General features: G+C 43.8%; 1 protein-coding gene across 1 annotated transcript in view; it reads left to right on the top strand.

Moving 5' to 3' along the window:
• LOC126288932 (Down syndrome cell adhesion molecule-like protein Dscam2) overlaps positions 1–19538 on the top strand; it is a 412211-nt gene that overhangs the window by 198505 nt on the left and 194168 nt on the right. The window contains exons 7-9 of the mRNA XM_049984899.1: positions 2393–2538; positions 17729–17867; positions 17955–18074. Of these exons, the coding sequence (XP_049840856.1) occupies positions 2393–2538; positions 17729–17867; positions 17955–18074 (405 nt within the window). The remainder of the gene's footprint in view (positions 1–2392; positions 2539–17728; positions 17868–17954; positions 18075–19538) is intronic.

The following is a 19538-nucleotide window of genomic DNA, read 5'->3' as shown; positions in this document are numbered from 1 at the left end:
GAGATGGTGCAGCTTGCACAGGATAGAGTAGCATGGAGAGGTGCAACAAACCAGTCTCAGGACGAAAGACCACAACAACATGGATGCATGAGTGGACAGATGTTTCTGGATGCTGACAATTGTTGTACAATTATACAGTGTTCATCTCCGAATTTCTAGCTGCAGCTATACTATTACGTTTAAGATTAATTACGAAATGATGTAACACCGTACTTGACATACTCTCTCTAAGAAGATGTAGTAAATTACCTTCAGTTTCACTCTAGTGAAAATAATGTATTACACTAAAAACTACTTTAAAAATGTATAAAGTTATTGAAGATCTGAAACGAGGAGAGTACTCAGGAGATGATGGAATTTCAATAGACGTGATTGAAGCTGAGGGAAGGTGCGAAAGTGACATTAAAATTCAGGACTAAAGAACATCAATAATGATATTCCTCGGCAATCGCCCGTGTTAACACCACCGCGTCCGGGACGGGGAAGTATGCCAGCCCCGCATCGAATTCGACCGGCGGATTAACAGCGAGGGCTAAGAGTGCCGTGCAGCCTGAACGTGCTTACTAGGTGTTTTTCCCATCCCACTGGGTGAATACCGGGCTGGTTCCTATGCTCCTTCTCAGAAATACGCTACACCACCATTTAGAACACTTTCGCACACTTGCACAGAGATTTTGCTCTATACGCAGACAGATCTGGTAGTGCTTCTGTCTTGAGGCATGTAAATGAGACAGATGAGCTTAGCTGTTTGGCTTCCTTGAGCACTTAGTCAGCTTCATGATCAGCATGAGATTCTCTGATGACGTTGCTATTCTCAGTGAAAATGAAGAATAAGAGGCGCTGTTTAATGGAATGTTCCACCGAGTGAGAGTAAACTAGAGAAATACTGAAATAACAAGAAGTAAGAGAAGATCAACTACAAAAAAGGAAGTGGAGTGTCACTCAATCTCCCCTCTCGTTTAGTGTTCTGCAAAATTTGTCCTGAGGGTGTACCCCTGTTTGACTACTCATCTTGACTTCTACATATTGCAAATCAGGTAATACATTCACAACATTCATTGCTGTTCTGCTGTTCTGCCATGCTTTGATTTTCCACAGAAAAAGTGTAAGTAGTCTGTTTAGGTTTTATGCTGGTAACGCAACGTAGCGCTCTGTATGAAAATCGCTGGCTGTGCTGTGTGCAGTCTGTGGCTGGGTGGCATTGTTGGAATTCGCTGTTGTAGTATTGGGCTGTTGGCTGTTAACAGCGCGTAGCGTTGCGCAGTTGGAGGTGAGCCGCCAGCATTGGTGGATGTGGGGAGAGAGATGGCGGAGTTTTGAGAGCGGATGATCTGGATGTGTGTCCATCAGAGACAGTAAATTTGTAAGACTGGATGTCATGAACTGATATATATGACTTTCGAACACCATTAAGCCGGCCGCGGTGGTCTAGCGGTTCTAGGCGCTCAGTCCGGAACCGCGCGACTGCTACGGTCGCAGGTTCGAATACTGCCTAGGGCATGGATGTGTGTGCTGTCCTTACGTTAGTTAGGTTTAAGTAGTTCTAAGTCCTAGGGGACTGATGACCACAGATGTTAAGTCCCACAGTGCTCAGAGCCATTTGAACCATTTGAACCACTATTAAGGTAAATACATTGTTTGTTCTCTATCAAAATCTTTCATTTGCTAACTATGCCTTCAGTAGTTAGAATCTTTTATTTAGCTGGCAGTATTGGCGCTCGCTGTATTGCAGTAGTTCGAGAAACGAAGATTTTTGTGAGGAATGAATTCATGAAAGGTTTAGGTTATTGTTAGTCAGGGCCATTCTTTTGTAGAGATTACTGAAAGTCAGATTGCGTAGCCCTAAAAATATTGTGTGTCACTTTAGTGAATGTCTGAGTACGTTCAGTTTTGCTCGGCTGTTTGAAAATCAAATATGATAAGATGTTTATCAGCACAGTCGTTCATTAATTTTTCTAAGGGGACGATTCACATATTGCAAAATCGAGTAGTAGATAAACAACATTCATTGCTGTTCTGCCATGCTTTGATTTTCCACAGAAAAAGTAATTCTTTCCTAAATTTAATTTCTTGATTTCAGTAGAAATGTGCAAACTTCATGTTCTGACCAGTTGAAGATTTTGTAAGATCCTTTCACTAGTGCCGCATTGTTCATTATCTCCTTGACATGTATGCGCAACAAGAGTACGATGTCGATCCTGCATTCCATGACTGGGGAGACTGCATGTCTGTAATACACTTGGCTAGCGAGTTCATCCGCTCGGGCTAACCCGTGAGCTCTCCAGACACACATCAACTGCCAACTAATCGCCCAATAATTTATGATGACCTATACATTTCTATGAGGCCGCGTACGTTTCCATTGCTTTGACCTACTGTTGCTGTGTTTCAGGCCCGCCTGTGGTGACGCCGTTCTTCTTCCCGACCAACCTCCGTGAGGGCGGCAGGACCCAGATCAGTTGCACCGTGTCCTCTGGTGACCTACCCATACGATTCTCCTGGCTCAAGGACAACGCTCCCATTCCAAAGGCTCTCCAGGTATTCTCACCCGGCAACATTTTAATGTCATTGATGATGACGGAGATCATGACGATTGGTGGTACAGGGCGCTAAATGGTGAGATCATCAGCGCCGTTTGTTGTTATTGATTCAGTCAGGTTGTAAAATGCACGATGTGATTGTTCAATCCAAGTTTTGTTTTGATCGCAAATTATAATCCAAATTATGGATTGCGATTGTTAGGCAAGCATCTCCACCGTTAGAAAGAGGTTTACTACTTGTAAGCTTTCTTAAATGCACCAAATTTGCAGAATATACAAGACCAAAAAATGAACTTTCCCCAGAAACCTTGGGTACGTTAGGTAACACGTCTCAGGTAGTGTAAACATATGGTATGTACTACAACTAGAGTGCATTGCTGCACAGTATATTTAAAATAACTCAGTCATCCATGTAAGAGAGAATGCGAAGGTTAGCACAGTTGTCACAGTGGTCACATTAATGTGACCTCCACCTGTGTTCGACGTCCACGTGTACAGACCACAACTGGCAGCACTAGCAGTTGAGAGTATGGAGGGATGCGGAAAACAGTGCAGTCGTAATGCGGGAACGGAGCGATTTATCTGACGTCCAGAAGAGTATGACCATTGGCTTTGGGGCCAAGGGGAAAGCATTTCCGAAACGGCTAAGTTTGTAAACTGTTGGCGCGCTGCCGGGGTCAAAGTATACCGTTCATGGCAAAATGGCGCCATCCAAAACCAGCTCCGATACAACTTGTGCTGCGCCATGGGCCATAGATGCCAGGGGTGAACAACGGCTGCGGAGATGTGTACGGGCAAATAGAAGAGCAACTGTTGAGCAAATGACCGCCCAGATGAACCAAGAGGCTACCGCCAGTGTCTCCTCGACGACCTTCCAGCATGGGCCTCCGCATCATGCGCCTGGTTCATGCACCCATAGTGACTGCTACTCGGCCGCGCTGGGTAGCCGTCTACATCTACATCTACATCCATACTCCGCAAGCCACCTGACGCTGTGTGGCGGAGGGTACCCTGAGTACCTCTATCGGTTCTCCCTTCTATTCCAGTCTCGTATTGTACGTGGAAAAAAGGATTGTCGGTATGCTTCTGTGTGGGCTCTAATCTCTCTGATTTTATCCTCATGGTCTCTTCGCGAGATATACGTAGGAGGGAGCAATATACTGCTTGACTCTTCGGTGAAGGTGTGTTCTCGAAACTTTAACAAAAGCCCGTACCGGGCTACTGAGCGTCTCTCCTGCAGAGTCTTCCACTGGAGTTTATCTATCATCTCCGTAACGCTTTCGCGATTACTAAATGATCCTGTAACGAAGCGCGCTGCTCTCCGTTGGATCTTCTCTATCTCTTCTATCAACCCTATCTGGTGCGGATCCCACACTGCTGAGCAGTATTCAAGCAGTGGGCGAACAAGCGTACTGTAACCTATTTCCTTTGTTGTCGGATTGCATTTTCTTAGGATTCTTCCAATGAATCTCAGTCTGGCATCTGCTTTACCGACGATCAACTTTATATGATCATTCCATTTTAAATCACTCCTAATGCGTACTCCCAGATAATTTATGGAATTAACTGCTTCCAGTTGCTCACCTGCTATTTTGTAGCTAAATGATAAGCGACCTATCTTTCTATGTATTCGCAGCACATTACACTTGTCTACATTGAGATTCAATTGCCATTCCGTGCACCATGCGTCAATTCGCTGCAGATCCTCCTGCATTTCAGTACAGTTTTCCATTGTTGCAACGTCTCGATACACCACAGCATCATCTGCAAAAAGCCTCAGTGAACTTCCGATGTCATCCACCAGGTCATTTATGTATATTGTGAATAGCAACGGTCCTATGACACTCCCCTGCGGCACACCTGAAATCACTCTTACTTCGGAAGACTTCTCTCCATTGAGAATGACATGCTGCGTTCTGTTATCTAGGAACTCCTCAATCCAACCACACAATTGATCTGATAGTCCGTATGCTCTTACTTTGTTCATTAAACGACTGTGGGGAACTGTGTCAAACGTCTTGCGGAAGTCAAGAAACACGGCATCTACCTGTGAACCCGTGTCTAAGGCCCTCTGAGTCTCGTGGACGAATAGCGCGAGCTGGGTTTCACACGACCGTCTTTTTCGAAACCCATGCTGATTCCTACAGAGTAGATTTCTAGTCTCCAGAAAAGACATTATACTCGAACATAATACGTGTTCCAAAATTCTACAACTGATCGACGTTAGAGATATAGGTCTATACTTCTGCACATCTGTTCGACGTCCCTTCTTAAAAACGGGGATGACCTGTGCCCTTTTCCAATCCTTTGGAACGCTTCGCTCTTCTAGAGACCTGCGGTACACTTCTGCAAGAAGGGGGGGCAAGTTCCTTCGCGTACTCTGTGTAAAATCGAACTGGTATCCCATCAGGACCAGCGGCCTTTCCTCTTTTGAGCGTTTTAATTGTTTCTCTATCCCTCTGTCGTCAATTTCGATATCTACCATTTTGTCAACTGTCCAACAATCTAGAGAAGGAAGCACAGTGCAGTCTTCCTCTGTGAAACAGCTTTGGAAGAAGACATTTAGTATTTCGGCCTTTAGTCTGTCATCCTCTGTTTCAGTACCATTTTGGTCACAGAGTGTCTGGACATTTGGTTTTGATCCACCTACCGCTTTGACATAGGACCAAAATTTCTTAGGATTTTCTGCCAAGTCAGTACATAGAACTTTACTTTCGAATTCATTGAAAGCCTCTCGCATAGCCCTCCTCACACTACATTTCGCTTCGCGTAATTTTCGTTTGTCTGAAAGGCTTTGGCTATGTTTATGTTTGCTGTGAAGTTCCCTTTGCTTCCGCAGCAGTTTTCTAACTCGGGTGTTGTACCACGGTGGCTCTTTCCCATCCTCTACGATCTTGCTTGGCACATACTCATCTAACGCATATTGTACGATGGTTTTGAACTTTGTCCACTGATCCTCCAACACTATCTGTACTTGAGACAAAACTTTTGTGTTGAGCCGTCAGGTACTCTGTAATCTGCTTTTTGTCACTTTTGCTAAACAGAAAAATCTTCCTACCTTTTTTAATATTTCTATTTACGGCTGAAATCATCGATGCAGTAACCGCTTTACGATCGCTGATTCCCTGTTCTGCATTAACTGATTCAAATAGTTCGGGTCTGTTTGTCACCAGAAGGTCTAATATGTTATCGCCACGAGTCGGTTCTCTGTTTAACTGCTCAAGGTAGTTTTCAGATAAAGCACTTAAAAATATTTCACTGGATTCTTTGTCCCTGCCACCCGTTATGAACGTTTGAGTCTCCCAGTCTATATCCGGCAGATTAAAATCTCCACCCAGAACTATAACATGGTGGGGAAATCTACTCGAAATATTTTCCAAATTATTCTTCAGGTGCTGAGCCACAACAGCTGCTGAGCCCGGGGGCCTATAGAGACATCCAATTACCATGTCTGAGGCTGCTTTAACAGCGACCTTCACCCAAATAATTTCAGAATTCGAATCTCCGTCAATTTCCTTCGATACTATTGCACTTCTTATCGCTATAAACACGCCTCCCCCTTCACTGTCCAGCCTGTCTCTGCGGTATACATTCCAATCTGAGTTTAGGATTTCATTACTGTTTACATGTGGTTTCAGCTAGCCGTGCCGTCTCAGGCGCCTTGTCACGGTTCGCGCGGCTGCCCCCGTCGAAGGTTCGAGTCCTCCCTCGGGCATGAGTGTTTGTGTTGTCCTTAGCGTAAGTTACTTTAAGTTAGATTAAGTAGAGTCTAAGCTTAGGGACCGATGACCTCAGCAGTTTGGTCCCTGAGCCGTGCGCGGCTCGTGTTACCTTGTTATTCCTCCAGGGTGACCGTTTTAGTATTGTTCGAGTTGTTTGTGGAAGTGCTTCGTGGAACCGTGTGTAGTTTGTATGGTTTGATTGAGCAGCTACTATAATAATGTCTGCGTGCTGGAGGCGGTTAGTCGGTTGCGACGGAGCAGGGAATTGATTAGGCGGTGGGGCGGTTCCTCAGCCGTTCGTAGGTCGGGCTGCAACCCGATTGTTTAGTGTTACGCCTGGCTGTCTGTCTCACGTAAACTGTGGTTAGAGTTTCCTCCCCAGGCCGACCCTTGGAACACTTCTGAGCACCACTGTTTGTTGTTTGTGACTGTCGTTTCATTTGGTCGCAGGTACTGTGCCAGGCCTTCAGCTGTGTATTAATATTGTATGTTTTATGTTTAGAACACGACCTTCAGCCGAACTTCATAACAACTTAAGATTAGGCCTCCATCCGTGTTTCAATCAAAATTTTTGTTGTTCTGTATTTAGGCCTTCAGCTGCGTTTGTTTCAGAATCTGTGGTTTTAACATGCAAGTCTTTGTTTGTAAGGTTTTGTAACCTCCCCACAAAATATAAAATAATAAGAATAATATTCTCATTTAGCGTAACTACCCAACAGTGAAAATATAATACGATGTGACAAACCTATAACCTTTCAATAATTGACAGTCAAGTTAACCTGGTAAATTTTGGACGTCAGCAATGCTGCGTCATGGCCCTGATACATCATTCTGAATAAGCTGAAAAATCTTACCTTAATTAGGTCGCCGGATAACGCGTATATATCTGCTCCTATAAGAAATTTTCCTGGCGCAGCTAAGTGCAATGCTGGCCGATAGATTTGTCTTATAAAAAAGGAAAGAGCTGACTTTTCTTTTCAATAATCGGGATTACCAAGGATTGGAGAAATTAGTGAATTCCTTAAATTGCGATAAATGTCAAAAGTTACTTTTTATGAGAAAGATTATTATTAACAGATTTTTTTTAAACATTTACATGGGACTTGATGTAACAATACTACATATGCGCGAGGCTGCTTTTACCTTATCCTATAACGCTCAGGCTCTGCCATCGCTGCACACGACCGGCCCAGCCAACACGATACACCAGACCAGACTGCTCGCTTCCAACAACTAACTCCTACTGCTACACAGTTCTTACTGCAGTCAATACTACTCTTTGGTCTCAGATTCTCTTCTAGCTTACATATCGCAGGCAGCGCGTGAGCAGTACATCGAAATTACATCAGCTCGAGTGCGCTAGCAACAAGTTCTCTAATTATGGACCTCTTACATAGTCCTCCACTGGGGGGCAAAAATTTGGCAGCGATGGTGAGTCAATTGGACTTGCCATGAGCAACAATTTTTTCTATAATCTATTTAGTTTACTAAGGCTACAATCACAGAGTATATACATCATTGATAAGTGCAGAACATATTAAGAAATTAAATAAAGTGCACATGCACTGAGTACAAAACATATTCAGAAATGACAAAATATATACGCAATGAGAACAAAATATATTAAAAAAATAGAGTGCACACGCACTGAATACAAAACATATTTAGAAATGACAAAGTATATACACAATGAGTACAAAATATATTAACAAAATAGAGTGCACAAGCACGATAAAAGTTTTTATCTTTTTACAAGAATTTAAATGCACTGTATAAGCCTTTACTATTTTACAGGAACTAGGAAAGGAATGGGAAGGATTGCATCATGGTTGTAGCACAGTAGGTTGCATGTAGCTGCCCTGAAAGTCCATATCTTTCTACATAAGCACAACACCAAGTGAGACAATCTGAAGTTCTCTTCCCTGAAGTATTTATCAGTGTAGCCAAGACACTGAAATGTTGTATTAATATTCAATGTTATCATTTTGGAAGTACATTAGGTACACCAAACAGTGGGACCATAATAACATCTCCATCGTTCAAGGTGGTGGACAGCTTGATATGTCAACACCATGTTCTTGTAGAATCCATACTCTTACAGCAACGTAGACTTAGTGCAAAAACCAATATAGTGCTCCATGATCATGAGGATGGACAGGATAAACGGATATTGCAGTAATTAGGTCAGAAGGTGAAGGACATTAACTCTTATGCTAGTCATCATAGAATTACACTACTGTATCAACCGATATGAACTGCTACACAGTTCTTACTGCAGTCAATACTACTCTTTGGTCTCAGATTCTCTTCTAGCTTACATGTCGCAGGCAGCGCGTGAGCAGTACATCGAAATTACATCAGCTCGAGTGCGCTAGCAACAAGTTCTCTAATTATGGACCTCTTACAGTTTCTCTTTAATTATTTTGAATTCTTGAAATGGCCTTCAGCCGTGTTCTGTAAACATTTATCTTAAGGTTGTCTTTAATTTTTCGTGAGTAGTTGCTTGGGCCTTCAGCAGATAAGATACGTCAAGTTTTTTTTTTAAGATTTTTTTTCTGTTGTACCGTGTAGAGGCTTATCTGTAAAGTCTCTCTTTATTTATGTAAAGTAATTTTTTTTTAATTGGGCTTTCAGCCGAAGAATTAAGTTGAATTTTCCTTAATATGGCCTTTAGCAGTTACTCTAAATCCTAGTGTTTTAAAAGCAATCATTTAAACTTATTCTGGAGAAGTTACTTGGGCCCTCCGCCGTGAATTGATCTTTGTTGTTTTAAAGAGAAACTGTGCATTGGTTTAAGCAATAAAGTTGTGTGTGTTCCTGTATAACGAACAGTAATTGACCATGGCCCCTTTCCACAACCTGATCCGCTCTGTCCTGTGAAACCAGGTTTCACTCCCATAAGACTTAGCCACAAATTTCCAATTTCCAAACTGCTATTCATCGGCGATGAGAGATGGAATTTGCACGCCATATTGCAACTGGACACCAGTGACTGGCGACAAGTGGCTAATCACTCTTCATGCTCCACTGGATAGATGGCCTTTGGCGCGAACTATTTGAAACATCTGAAAGCGCCAACACCGTGCAACAATCGTCAGAAGGCTCCAGGCCGGAGGAGAGTGCGTTATGGTCTGAGAAATGTATTCGTGGAATTCCACAGATGATTTGTCGTTCTGGAAGACACATTGACTCAACGTAAGTATGTGTCTATCCTTGGAGCTATGTCACCGCTCTACGCAGTTTGTTTTTCTTCGGAACGATAATAACTACCAACAGGACAACACACTGTGTCACACGGCCCGCAGTGTACGTGCGTGGTTGGGAGAGTACCAGGATGAGTTTACCATAATTTGTAAAAAGACAAAACAACATTAAAATACAAGATGCAAAGCAAAGCTAAAAACACACTCCGTTGTTACGCTGGACTCGTGATTTCAGAAAGATCACTTGTGCTAATGGACGGGAAGTCATTCGGTGAAACGTAAGTGATGTCGAGGCTTCCACAAGAAAGTGTTATGAGCCTTCTGCTGTTGTTAATCTATAGAAACGATTTAGGAGACAATCTGAGCAAACCGTTTGGATTGTTTGCAGATGACGCTGTCGCTTATCGTCTAGTAAAGTCTTCAGAAGATCAAAATGACTTGCAAAATGATTTAGACAATCTGCATGATGCGTATAGTGTTAATTGATCCCAAACGATAAAAAGTGCTATATCCTCCACATAACCACTAAAAAAAATTTCGTTCTGCTTCGGTTACACTATAAATAACACAAAATTAAAGGGCCTACAGTAAAGGACAATTTAAATTGGAATCATCAAACAGAAAATGTTATGGACAAGGCGAGCCAAAGACTGTGTTTTATTGCCAGAATACTCGTAATTTGAAAGTGCAACAACTCTATGAAAAGAATGCCTACGCTACGTTTGTCCGTTCCCTTCTGCAGTATTACTGCACATTATAAGATCTTTATCAGATAATACTAACGGAGGTCACCGAAAAAGTTCAAAGATGGGCAGCTCTGTTTGTATTATTGCGAAATAGCGGAGAGAGAATCACGGATATGATATGTGAGTTGGGATGGCAGTCATTAAAACAAAAGCTTTTTTATTTGCAGCGAGATATTTTCACGAAACTCCAATGAGCAACTTTCTTCTCAGAATGCCAAACCGCTATGCTGACTCCCACTATTTAGGCAGAAATGACCACCGCGATAAAATATGAGAAATCAGCTCTCGCACGAAAAGATTTATGTATTCATTTTTTCCACGTGCTACGTGCTATTAAGGTCGAGAAATTGTCTGAAAGTGGTTTTGCAAACCTTCTGTCAGACAGGGCAGAATGAAAGGCTGCTCCAGGTGCTTGTTTAACCAGATATAACTTGCCTGCTGCTGTTACGGCACACTCCCAGGATTGCAATGTTTTGTGCGCAGCCTCTAATCTAGGTAAGTAATAGAGGCTGTTTCCTTTACCTACAGAAATCCTGACCGATCTTATATCGGTCTTTGCCAGAAATGAATTTCTGTCTCTGCTGCGAGAGGATACCTTGACTAATGCCCTCAACAGTTTGATCATTGAAGAAGTAAGAAGCCAGTCTCCACTTGCGGAGGAGACACAGGGTCTTATGTTTACCCCAGTACTGCGGACAGTAAGCCATCAGATAATCTGGGAGACATGTTAGCAAATGAGCACGAAGCTTCCAGATTCGGCTTTGCTTTGCGAATATCTTTGATTTCTAGCTCGTAGAATTGGTCGAAATGCTGTTATTTTGCAGCATGTGCTATAAAGAAAAAACCGTGGTTGTTACTTGTCATAAAAATAACACAAAAGGTCTTAACAGCGATCCACTCGGCATTGTCACAGCACTACGCGTTCACTCCGCGAAAAGATGGAATGCGAATGGTGAGGGCTAAACGGCTGCTTATCTAAATTGGGCTGCTTCGTTATAGCACAGTTCACAATATAATGGCCTGACGTCTGTATTGAGCGAAAATAGCAGCAAGAATTTAACTGACTATTTATTCACGTTAATTAAAACTGAAAACTGGCTAAACCATTAATTGTACAATACAGTCCTTCATTTATCAAATAAATGAACAGTAAACCTAATGGAGATTAAAATAGCGTATGTAATGATTTGTCGGCGAGTCACGTGACGGTTTCTGTCATATGCTTCATGGCGTGGAGGGGCAAATTGCTGCTAGGGAATACATCTATGTCCTGAAATCTGTGTGTAGCAGGTGGCGGACAGTATTTTTTTATTGTATAGCATTTTCAGATTTCTTCTGGCCCAATTCATGGGTACTTCACGGGAAATGTGATTCCTTAGGCACTTCAGCGAGAACAGTAATTACTAGTAATCTACTCTTACTTCAACGAACCCTTCGCCCGAATTATACAGGGGGCAACGGAATCTCATTCAATACTGAAATATTTAAATAAGTATTTTCGATCTCCAGATAATATATTCTTACATTTCGAAGTTTAATCTGTATTATCAGAGAATACAATTATTTATTTGCATGTTATTCTCCTTCTATTGATCATAGTCACTCTCGCATGTTTTCCCAATTGAAAAGTGATTCCAGTACTTTTCCCGGTAAATTTTCATGTGCTGTATGACGTGGTAGTTAGAATATTTGCTTATTTACCCTCCCGCCATTCCTGTTGGACATTCTTAATTAGGCACTGTGTGTTGGCCATTTGTTACGTATTAAACAGACGACTCTTCAACCTGGCACTCTTAGATGCGATTTTTTTTGCATTACTTTATTTACGGCACTGCTAACTTCACTAGGTAATAGTAGGCGTTACCGAATCCTCTGTGTATTCCGCTTTGCTTTGTTTGTCTAAATTGATATCTACAACCATACTCTGCAAACCACTGTGGAGTGCATGGCAGAAGGTACTTCCCATTGCACCAGTTATTAGGGATTCTTGCAGTTACCATTTACTCATGAAGTACGGGAAGAAATAGTGTTTAAATGTCTCTGCGCACGCTGCAATACGCCTAATGTTATCGTCTCCATCGCTATGAGAACGAGGCGTAGTGGGTTGTAGTATACTCCTAGATTCCTCATTTAAACTGGTTTTTGAAATTTTGGAAGCAGCTTTTGTCAGGATAGTTTCCATCAGTCTTCAAGAGTCCAATTCAATTTCTTTTGCATCTTCGAGACACTCTCCCATGCGACCAACAAACCTATGACTTATGACCTCTTTTTGTACGTCCATTTTCCCCTGTTAGTTCTATTTCGTATGGGCCAACACATTTGAGCAATACTCTAGGGCAGGTCTCACGAGTTATTTCAATCTTTTTTTGTAGACGTTTTACCAATATTCCACCAATGAATGGGATTTTGTCAACTGCTTTACCTACGACTGAACCTGTATGAGCGTGCAATTTCATATCCCTCCAAATTTTTATACCCATGTATTTATATGAGTTGACGAATTCCATTTGTGACTCGTTGATATGAACTACATAGTTCTATGAACTACATAGTTTTACATTTGTGAACGTTTAAAGCAAGCTGCCATCCACTTCGATATCTTGTCAAGATCTGACTGAATTCTGCGTCTTCCCTACCAATAACAGTCCAACTACAAATTTCGCTTATAGCTTACGTTTATGGCTTTTGTAGATTTGGAGAAACCTTTTGACAATGTCGACTGAAATTCCTTTTGAAATTTCGACAGTAGTAGGGATAAAATACAGCGAGCGAAAGGTTATGGACAACCTGTACAGAAATCACACGGCAGCTATAAGAGTTGAAGAGCATGAAAGGGAGCAATGGTTGAGAAGGGATCAGACAGAGTTGTATTATATCCCTGATGTTATTCAATCTGTACATCGAGTAAGCAGTAAAAGAATTTGAAGAAGGAATTAAAGTTCAGGCAGAAGATATTAAAACTTTGATTCTGTCAGAGACAGCAAAGGACTTGGAAGAGCAGTTGAACAGAATGGACAGTGTTATGAAAAGAGGATATAAGGTGAACACTGTCAAAATCGAAACAAGGGTAATGGTCTGTGGTCGAAATAAATCAGGGGATGCTGAGGGAATTAGGTTTGTAAATGAGACACTAAAAGTGGTAGATGAGTTTTTCTAATTTTGGGAGCAAAATAATTGATGGTGACCCAAGTAGAGAGGAAATAAAATGTATACAATAAATGGCAAGAAAAGCGTTTCTGAAGAAGAGAAATTTGTTAACATTGAATACAAATTTAAGTTTTAGAAAATCTTTTATGAAGGCATTTGTCTAGAATGTAACCTTGTATGGGGGTGAAATGTGGACGATAAACAGTTCAGACAAGAAGAGACTAGAAGCTTTTGAAATGTGGTGCTACAGAAGAATGCTGAAGATAAGATGGGTAACTAATGGGGAGGTACTGAACAGAATTGGCAAGAAAAGAAATTTATGACACGACTAAAGGAAGGGATCGGTTGTAGGACACTTTCTGAGACATCAATAAATCACCATTTCAGTATTGGAGGGTAGTGTTGGGGGTAAAAAATTTAGGTGGAGACCAAGAGATGAATAAATTAAGCAGGTTCAAAAAGATGTAGTTTGCAGTAGTTATTTTGAGATGAAGAGACTTGCAAAGGATAGACTAGCATGGAGAGCTGCATCAAATCAGTCTTCGGTCTGAAGACCACCACCACCACAACAACAACAACCCCATACAATCGTATGTCCCATAATGGAAGCAGATGTGCCACTGAAAATGGGACCACCCTTACTCGTCATCGCCGATTTCGTCCAAATTTGTGGTATACGAGTATAGTATGCCGGTCTTGCCGAGAAATGAAAGTGACGGAGGTGGGAGCTCCAGATGGTCAAGCGATTTTTGGTAAGGGGCTGGAGAGGCATTATCCATTTAGGTTAGCGCAGTTTGCAAGCAGCGTTTCGTTCAGGTGAAAGAGTACAGAACGGTAATTCAAGGATCGTGGGATCGAGTCCCTATGCGGAATCTTCTTTTTTTTCTTCAATTTTTATGTTACTTACACTGCAAATAAACCGAGAGAATGCTCTTTGTATTGTATTTATTAGTACCGCCATAAAAGACATGAAAAGAAAACGCAAAAGAAAATTTGGCAATGCAAATAAATTTCGAAGAAGGGATTGTCAGACACACACGAGAACTTCTTATATACAATTAGATACTTTTATTATTTTACATTTGATGAATTACACGTATTGGGGTAATAGTCATCGTAAAAACCAGGGAAGTAGTAATTTTCTCGGCGTCTTGCACACGTTGTAGGCACATTTTTACAATTACATACAGTAGTTGTTTTAAAGTTTCTAATCAAAAGATAGCTTTGTTTACAGTCGTTGAATGTTCTATGTTGTCGCGCAGTTTGGCAGTAAACCACGCATGTCGCATCATTTCGCCAAATTTTGGTGAGAATAACTGGTGATTTACAATGGAGTGTACTTTCATGCAGTCTTCTGGGAATGTGATCTCTTTTCTTCTCTCTATGAGGTAAGAACAGTTTTGAAACTTTCTGGTCAGATTCATTAGCTGACGAAAAAATAGACATCGCATGGTGGCACGAACGGTGTGCATTTGGGGGAGGGGGGGGGGGGGGGGGGGGGAACACTTTAATATTGCACGATAACAATAACTCTTCTTCTTGAAAAATCTGGTCGTATAATTGTAGATTTGTTTGTCCTCCTCGAGAATCAATTAAAGTAAGAATATTGCTCTCCTGTACATGGTTTAACGGCATCAAATACAATGTATTAAGTATTGTCTCGGTTTATTTGCAGCGTAAATAAGGTAAAACCTGAAAATGAAAATGATGTTTCCTCCCAGCTACTCAAACCCACGGCCTTCAGACTATCATACTATACTTTTCCGCTGTGCCAACCGATGCATAGAAACCACGCTAAGATAAACAAATTAATCCTCTCCAGATCCGCGCCAAAAATGCTATTTTTTTTATTTTTATAAACGGTTGGTTATCCCGAACTCACATTTCTGTCAAAAACTTATATATATTATAAATACGAACGAAATCGGTGAGGACGAGTGGGCACTGTCCCCGTGTCAGTCAAATGGTTTTCGAAGTCACGAAATAGTGTATCTACCTGACTGGCTTTCAGGTTGTTACATGCGAAAAGTGCGAGTTTGGTTTCGCGTAACTGATGTTTTCGGGATCTATATTGACTGCCGTGAAAGAAGTAATTCTGTTACAGATACCTCATTACATTTGAGGTCAAATTTGTTCCAGCCTTCTACAAAAGTACGATGTCAATGATATTCGACGATAGTTTTGAGGATCATTCCAGCTACCCTTATGGTATAAGGTGGCCTCATCAGGCCGTAGTCTCGGTCTATTATTGTTTTTGTTAGTGTGGTGTTCTGTCGAAGATTGGTTTGATGCAAGTTCTCCACGCTAGACTGTGCTATGGAACCCTTCATTTCCATATAACTGCTGGAGCCTACAAACCTTTTATTAATAAATATAAATTATAAAGAGCGAAAGCGAGTCGTCATGCCTTTTTGGACGTCATATAATTTGCTCCGTTTCCGCATTACAACTCCTGCACTGTTTTCCATGTCCCCACAACACGCTTTACATACCTTCCACTTCTAGCTCTATCACCTGTCGTCTCTGAGTGGTTGTTGCTCGTTGACGTCAGATGTAGTCGGTGATCACATTAAGATGACTGGACAGTTTTTCTTCATTTCTGGAATCTAAATGGTCAGTATGTTTGTCATTTCTATGAAATTTGCTGCCAGTTTAAAACTGTGTGCCGGTCCGGGATTCGAACGCGGCTTCCGCAGCTCGTGTACTAAATGGCTAGCGTCGCTGCCTCTGAATCAAGGGTTCCCGTGTTCAATTCCCGGGCGGGTCGGGAACTTTCTCCGCTCAGAGTGTTTGCGTAGTCCTCATCATTTCATCATCATTCGGGAACAGTGGCGTGACTGGTTTGTAAAAAGATTGGGAATTTGTACAGGCACCAATAACCGCACAGTTGAGCGCCCCACAAATCAAGCACGACGGTTGGAACTTAAATAGCGCCAACTATTTATTCACAACCGATACAAAAAAGTTACATGCTTGCACCTGTTACTGTCCTTCAAAGTAGTCACCAGCGTTGTGTAAAACCCGTTATCAGCGATGTGGGAGAGGTAATATAGCGTTAGCAGCCTGTTCTGTTGATGGTGCGGTCCCGCCGGAGGTTCGAGTCCTCCCTCGGGCATGGGTGTGTCCTTAGGATAATTTAGGTTAAGTAGTGTGTAAGCTTAGGGACTGATGACCTTAGCAGTTAAGTCCAATAAGATTTCACACACATTTGAATATTTTTTTGTTGATGGTGCGAATGGAGCGGTCTACTGCCTGCCAAATCTCTGGAACAGTTCTGAAGCGAAAGCCACGAAGTGGTTCCTTCATCTTCGAAATCAAATCAAAGTCACAACGACTTAAGTTCGGGGAGTATTGTGGATGGCACAGTACTTCCCATTCCAGTCGACCGAACAAAGCAGCTACAGCTTGCGCCGTATGCGCCCGCTCATTGTCGTGCAAAATGATGGATGGGTTGTCCGCCCCGATAGTTGAGTGGTCAGTGTGACGGATTGCTGTCCTACGGGCCCGGGTTCGATTCTCGGCTGGGCCGGAGATTTTCTCCGCTCAGGGAACGGGTGTTGTGTTGTCTTTATCATCATTTCATCCGTCAGTGTGACGGATTGCCTTCCTACGGTCCCGGTTCGATTCCCATCTGGGTAGGAGATTTTCTCCGCTCATGGATTGGGTGTTGTGTTGTCTTCATCATCATTCCATCCGCATCCGGCTCGCCGGTCGCCCATTGTGGCGTGGAATGTGATAAGACCTGCACCAAGGCGGTCGAACCTGCCCCGCAAGCGGCCTCCCGGCCAATGACGCCCAATGCTCATTTCCACTTCCATGGGTGGGTTGCGCAGAAGGTGTCGCCGCTTCTTTCGCAAAGCTGGTTGCAGGTGCTGCTCCAAAAACGAACAGTAATACTGTGCACTGACGGTCTGCCGTGGAGGAACGTAATGCATTAGGATAACACCATTACAGTCGTATACGAAAATGACCATAACTTTAGACCGCTCCATTCGCTCCATCAACAGAACAAGCTATGCTAACGGTATACTGCGCCTTCCGCATCGTTGGCAACTGGTTCTACACAAATCTGCTGACTACTTTGAAGAACAGTAACAGGTGCAGAGACTTAACTCTTTTGTATCGGTTGTGAATAAATAGTTGGCACTATTTAAGCTCCAACCCTCGTATTATCATCATCATCGAACACGGAACTTTCTCAGATGTTCGAGAAGTGTTCTAAGTATAGTCGTGGTCTGTTGCACAGTTTTAATCTGCCGGTAAGTCTCAAATGAGCGCACACTACGCTGAAGCATGACAAGTCACACTAGAAATCACAATATTCTTTACACATGATCCTATTAGAAAATACGTGTTGCCGCTACGTGCAGGTGACCGAGAAACACGCGGGCGAGTTCTACAGCTTCCTGGCGTTCAGCAAGCTGTCGGCCGACCACACGGGCACCTACACCTGCGTCGCCTCCAACAACGCAGCCAGCGCCAACCACTCGGCGCAGCTGCAGGTCAACGGTGAGTGGGGACCGTCCCTTCACACGATGGGAGGATCCACAGAGAAGCCCAGGGCCGGTGCCTGATGTTCCGCGTCTTGTATTGCAGTGTCTCCGCGGTGGCTGATAGAGCCCAAGGACACGGCTGCCTTGGCTGGTGGCCCAGTGAATGTCCACTGCCAAGTCCAGGGGTTCCCTCAACCTGTAGTCTCCTGGCTCCGCGGACAAGGTAAGGCAGCTACCAAGAATGTCTTCCACGAGGAATGAATGTGTCGGGCAGGGACACCACGAATGTAGTGTGTGGACATATAAGGTGGGAATGTGGGTCTCGAGGGAAGCGTGCGCGAGATAGTCCCTGCAGTCGCACTATCCTCTGTGCCCTCGGTGGCTCATAAGGGAACCTTCCCATCGCATCCCCCTCAGATATACACTCCTGGAAATGGAAAAAAGAACACATTGACACCGGTGTGTCAGACTTGCTCCGGACACTGCGAGAGGGCTGCACAAGCAATGATCACACGCACGGCACAGCGGACACACCAGGAACCGCGGTGTTGGCCGTCGAATGGCGCTAGCTGCGCAGCATTTGTGCACCGCCGCCGTCAGTGTCAGCCAGTTTGCCGTGGCGTACGGAGCTCCATCGCAGTCTTTAACGCTGGTAGCATGCCGCGACTGCGTGGACGTGAACCGTATGTGCAGTTGACGGACTTTGAGCGAGGGCGTATAGTGGGCATGCGGGAGGCCGGGTGGACGTACCGCCGAATTGCTCAACACGTGGGGCGTGAGGTCTCCACAGTACATCGATGTTGTCGCCAGTGGTCGGCGGAAGGTGCACGTGCCCGTCGACCTGGGACCGGACCGCAGCGACGCACGGATGCACGCCAAGACCGTAGGATCCTACGCAGTGCCGTACGGGACCGCACCGCCACTTCCCAGCAAATTAGGGACACTGTTGCTCCTGGGGTATCGGCGAGGACCATTCGCAACCGTCTCTACGAAGCTGGGCTACGGTCCCGCACACCGTTAGGCCGTCTTCCACTCACGCCCCAACATCGTGCAGCCCGCCTCCAGTGGTTTCGCGACAGGCGTGAATGGAGGGACGAATGGAGACGTGTCGTCTTCAGCGATGAGAGTCGCTTCTACCTTGGTGCCAATGATGGTCGTATGCGTGTTTGGCGCCGTGCAGGTGAGCGCCACAATCAGGACTGCATACGACCGAGGCACACAGGGCCAACACCCGGCATCATGGTGTGGGGAGCGATCTCCTACACTGGCCGTGCACATCTGGTGATCGTCGAGGGGACACTGAATAGTGCACAGTACATCCAAACCGTCATCGAACCCATCGTTCTACCATTCCTAGACCGGCAAGGGAACTTGCTGTTCCAACAGGACAATGCACGTCCGCATGTATCCCGTGCCACCCAACGTGCTCTAGAAGGTGTAAGTAAACTACCCTGGCCAGCAACATCTCCGGATCTGTCCCCCATTGAGCATGTTTGGGACTGGATGAAGCGTCGTCTCACGTGGTCTGCACGTCCAGCATGAACGCTGGTCCAAGTGAGGCGCCAGGTGGAAATGGCATGGCATGCCGTTTCACAGGACTACATCCAGCATCTCTACGATCGTCTCCATGGGAGAATAGCAGCCTGCATTGCTGCGAAAGGTGGATATACACTGTACTAGTGCCGAC

This window comes from Schistocerca gregaria, chromosome 1 (assembly GCF_023897955.1).
Source record: "Schistocerca gregaria isolate iqSchGreg1 chromosome 1, iqSchGreg1.2, whole genome shotgun sequence".
Classification (NCBI taxonomy): domain Eukaryota; kingdom Metazoa; phylum Arthropoda; class Insecta; order Orthoptera; family Acrididae; genus Schistocerca; species Schistocerca gregaria.
This window is presented reverse-complemented; position numbering and strand designations above follow the sequence as displayed.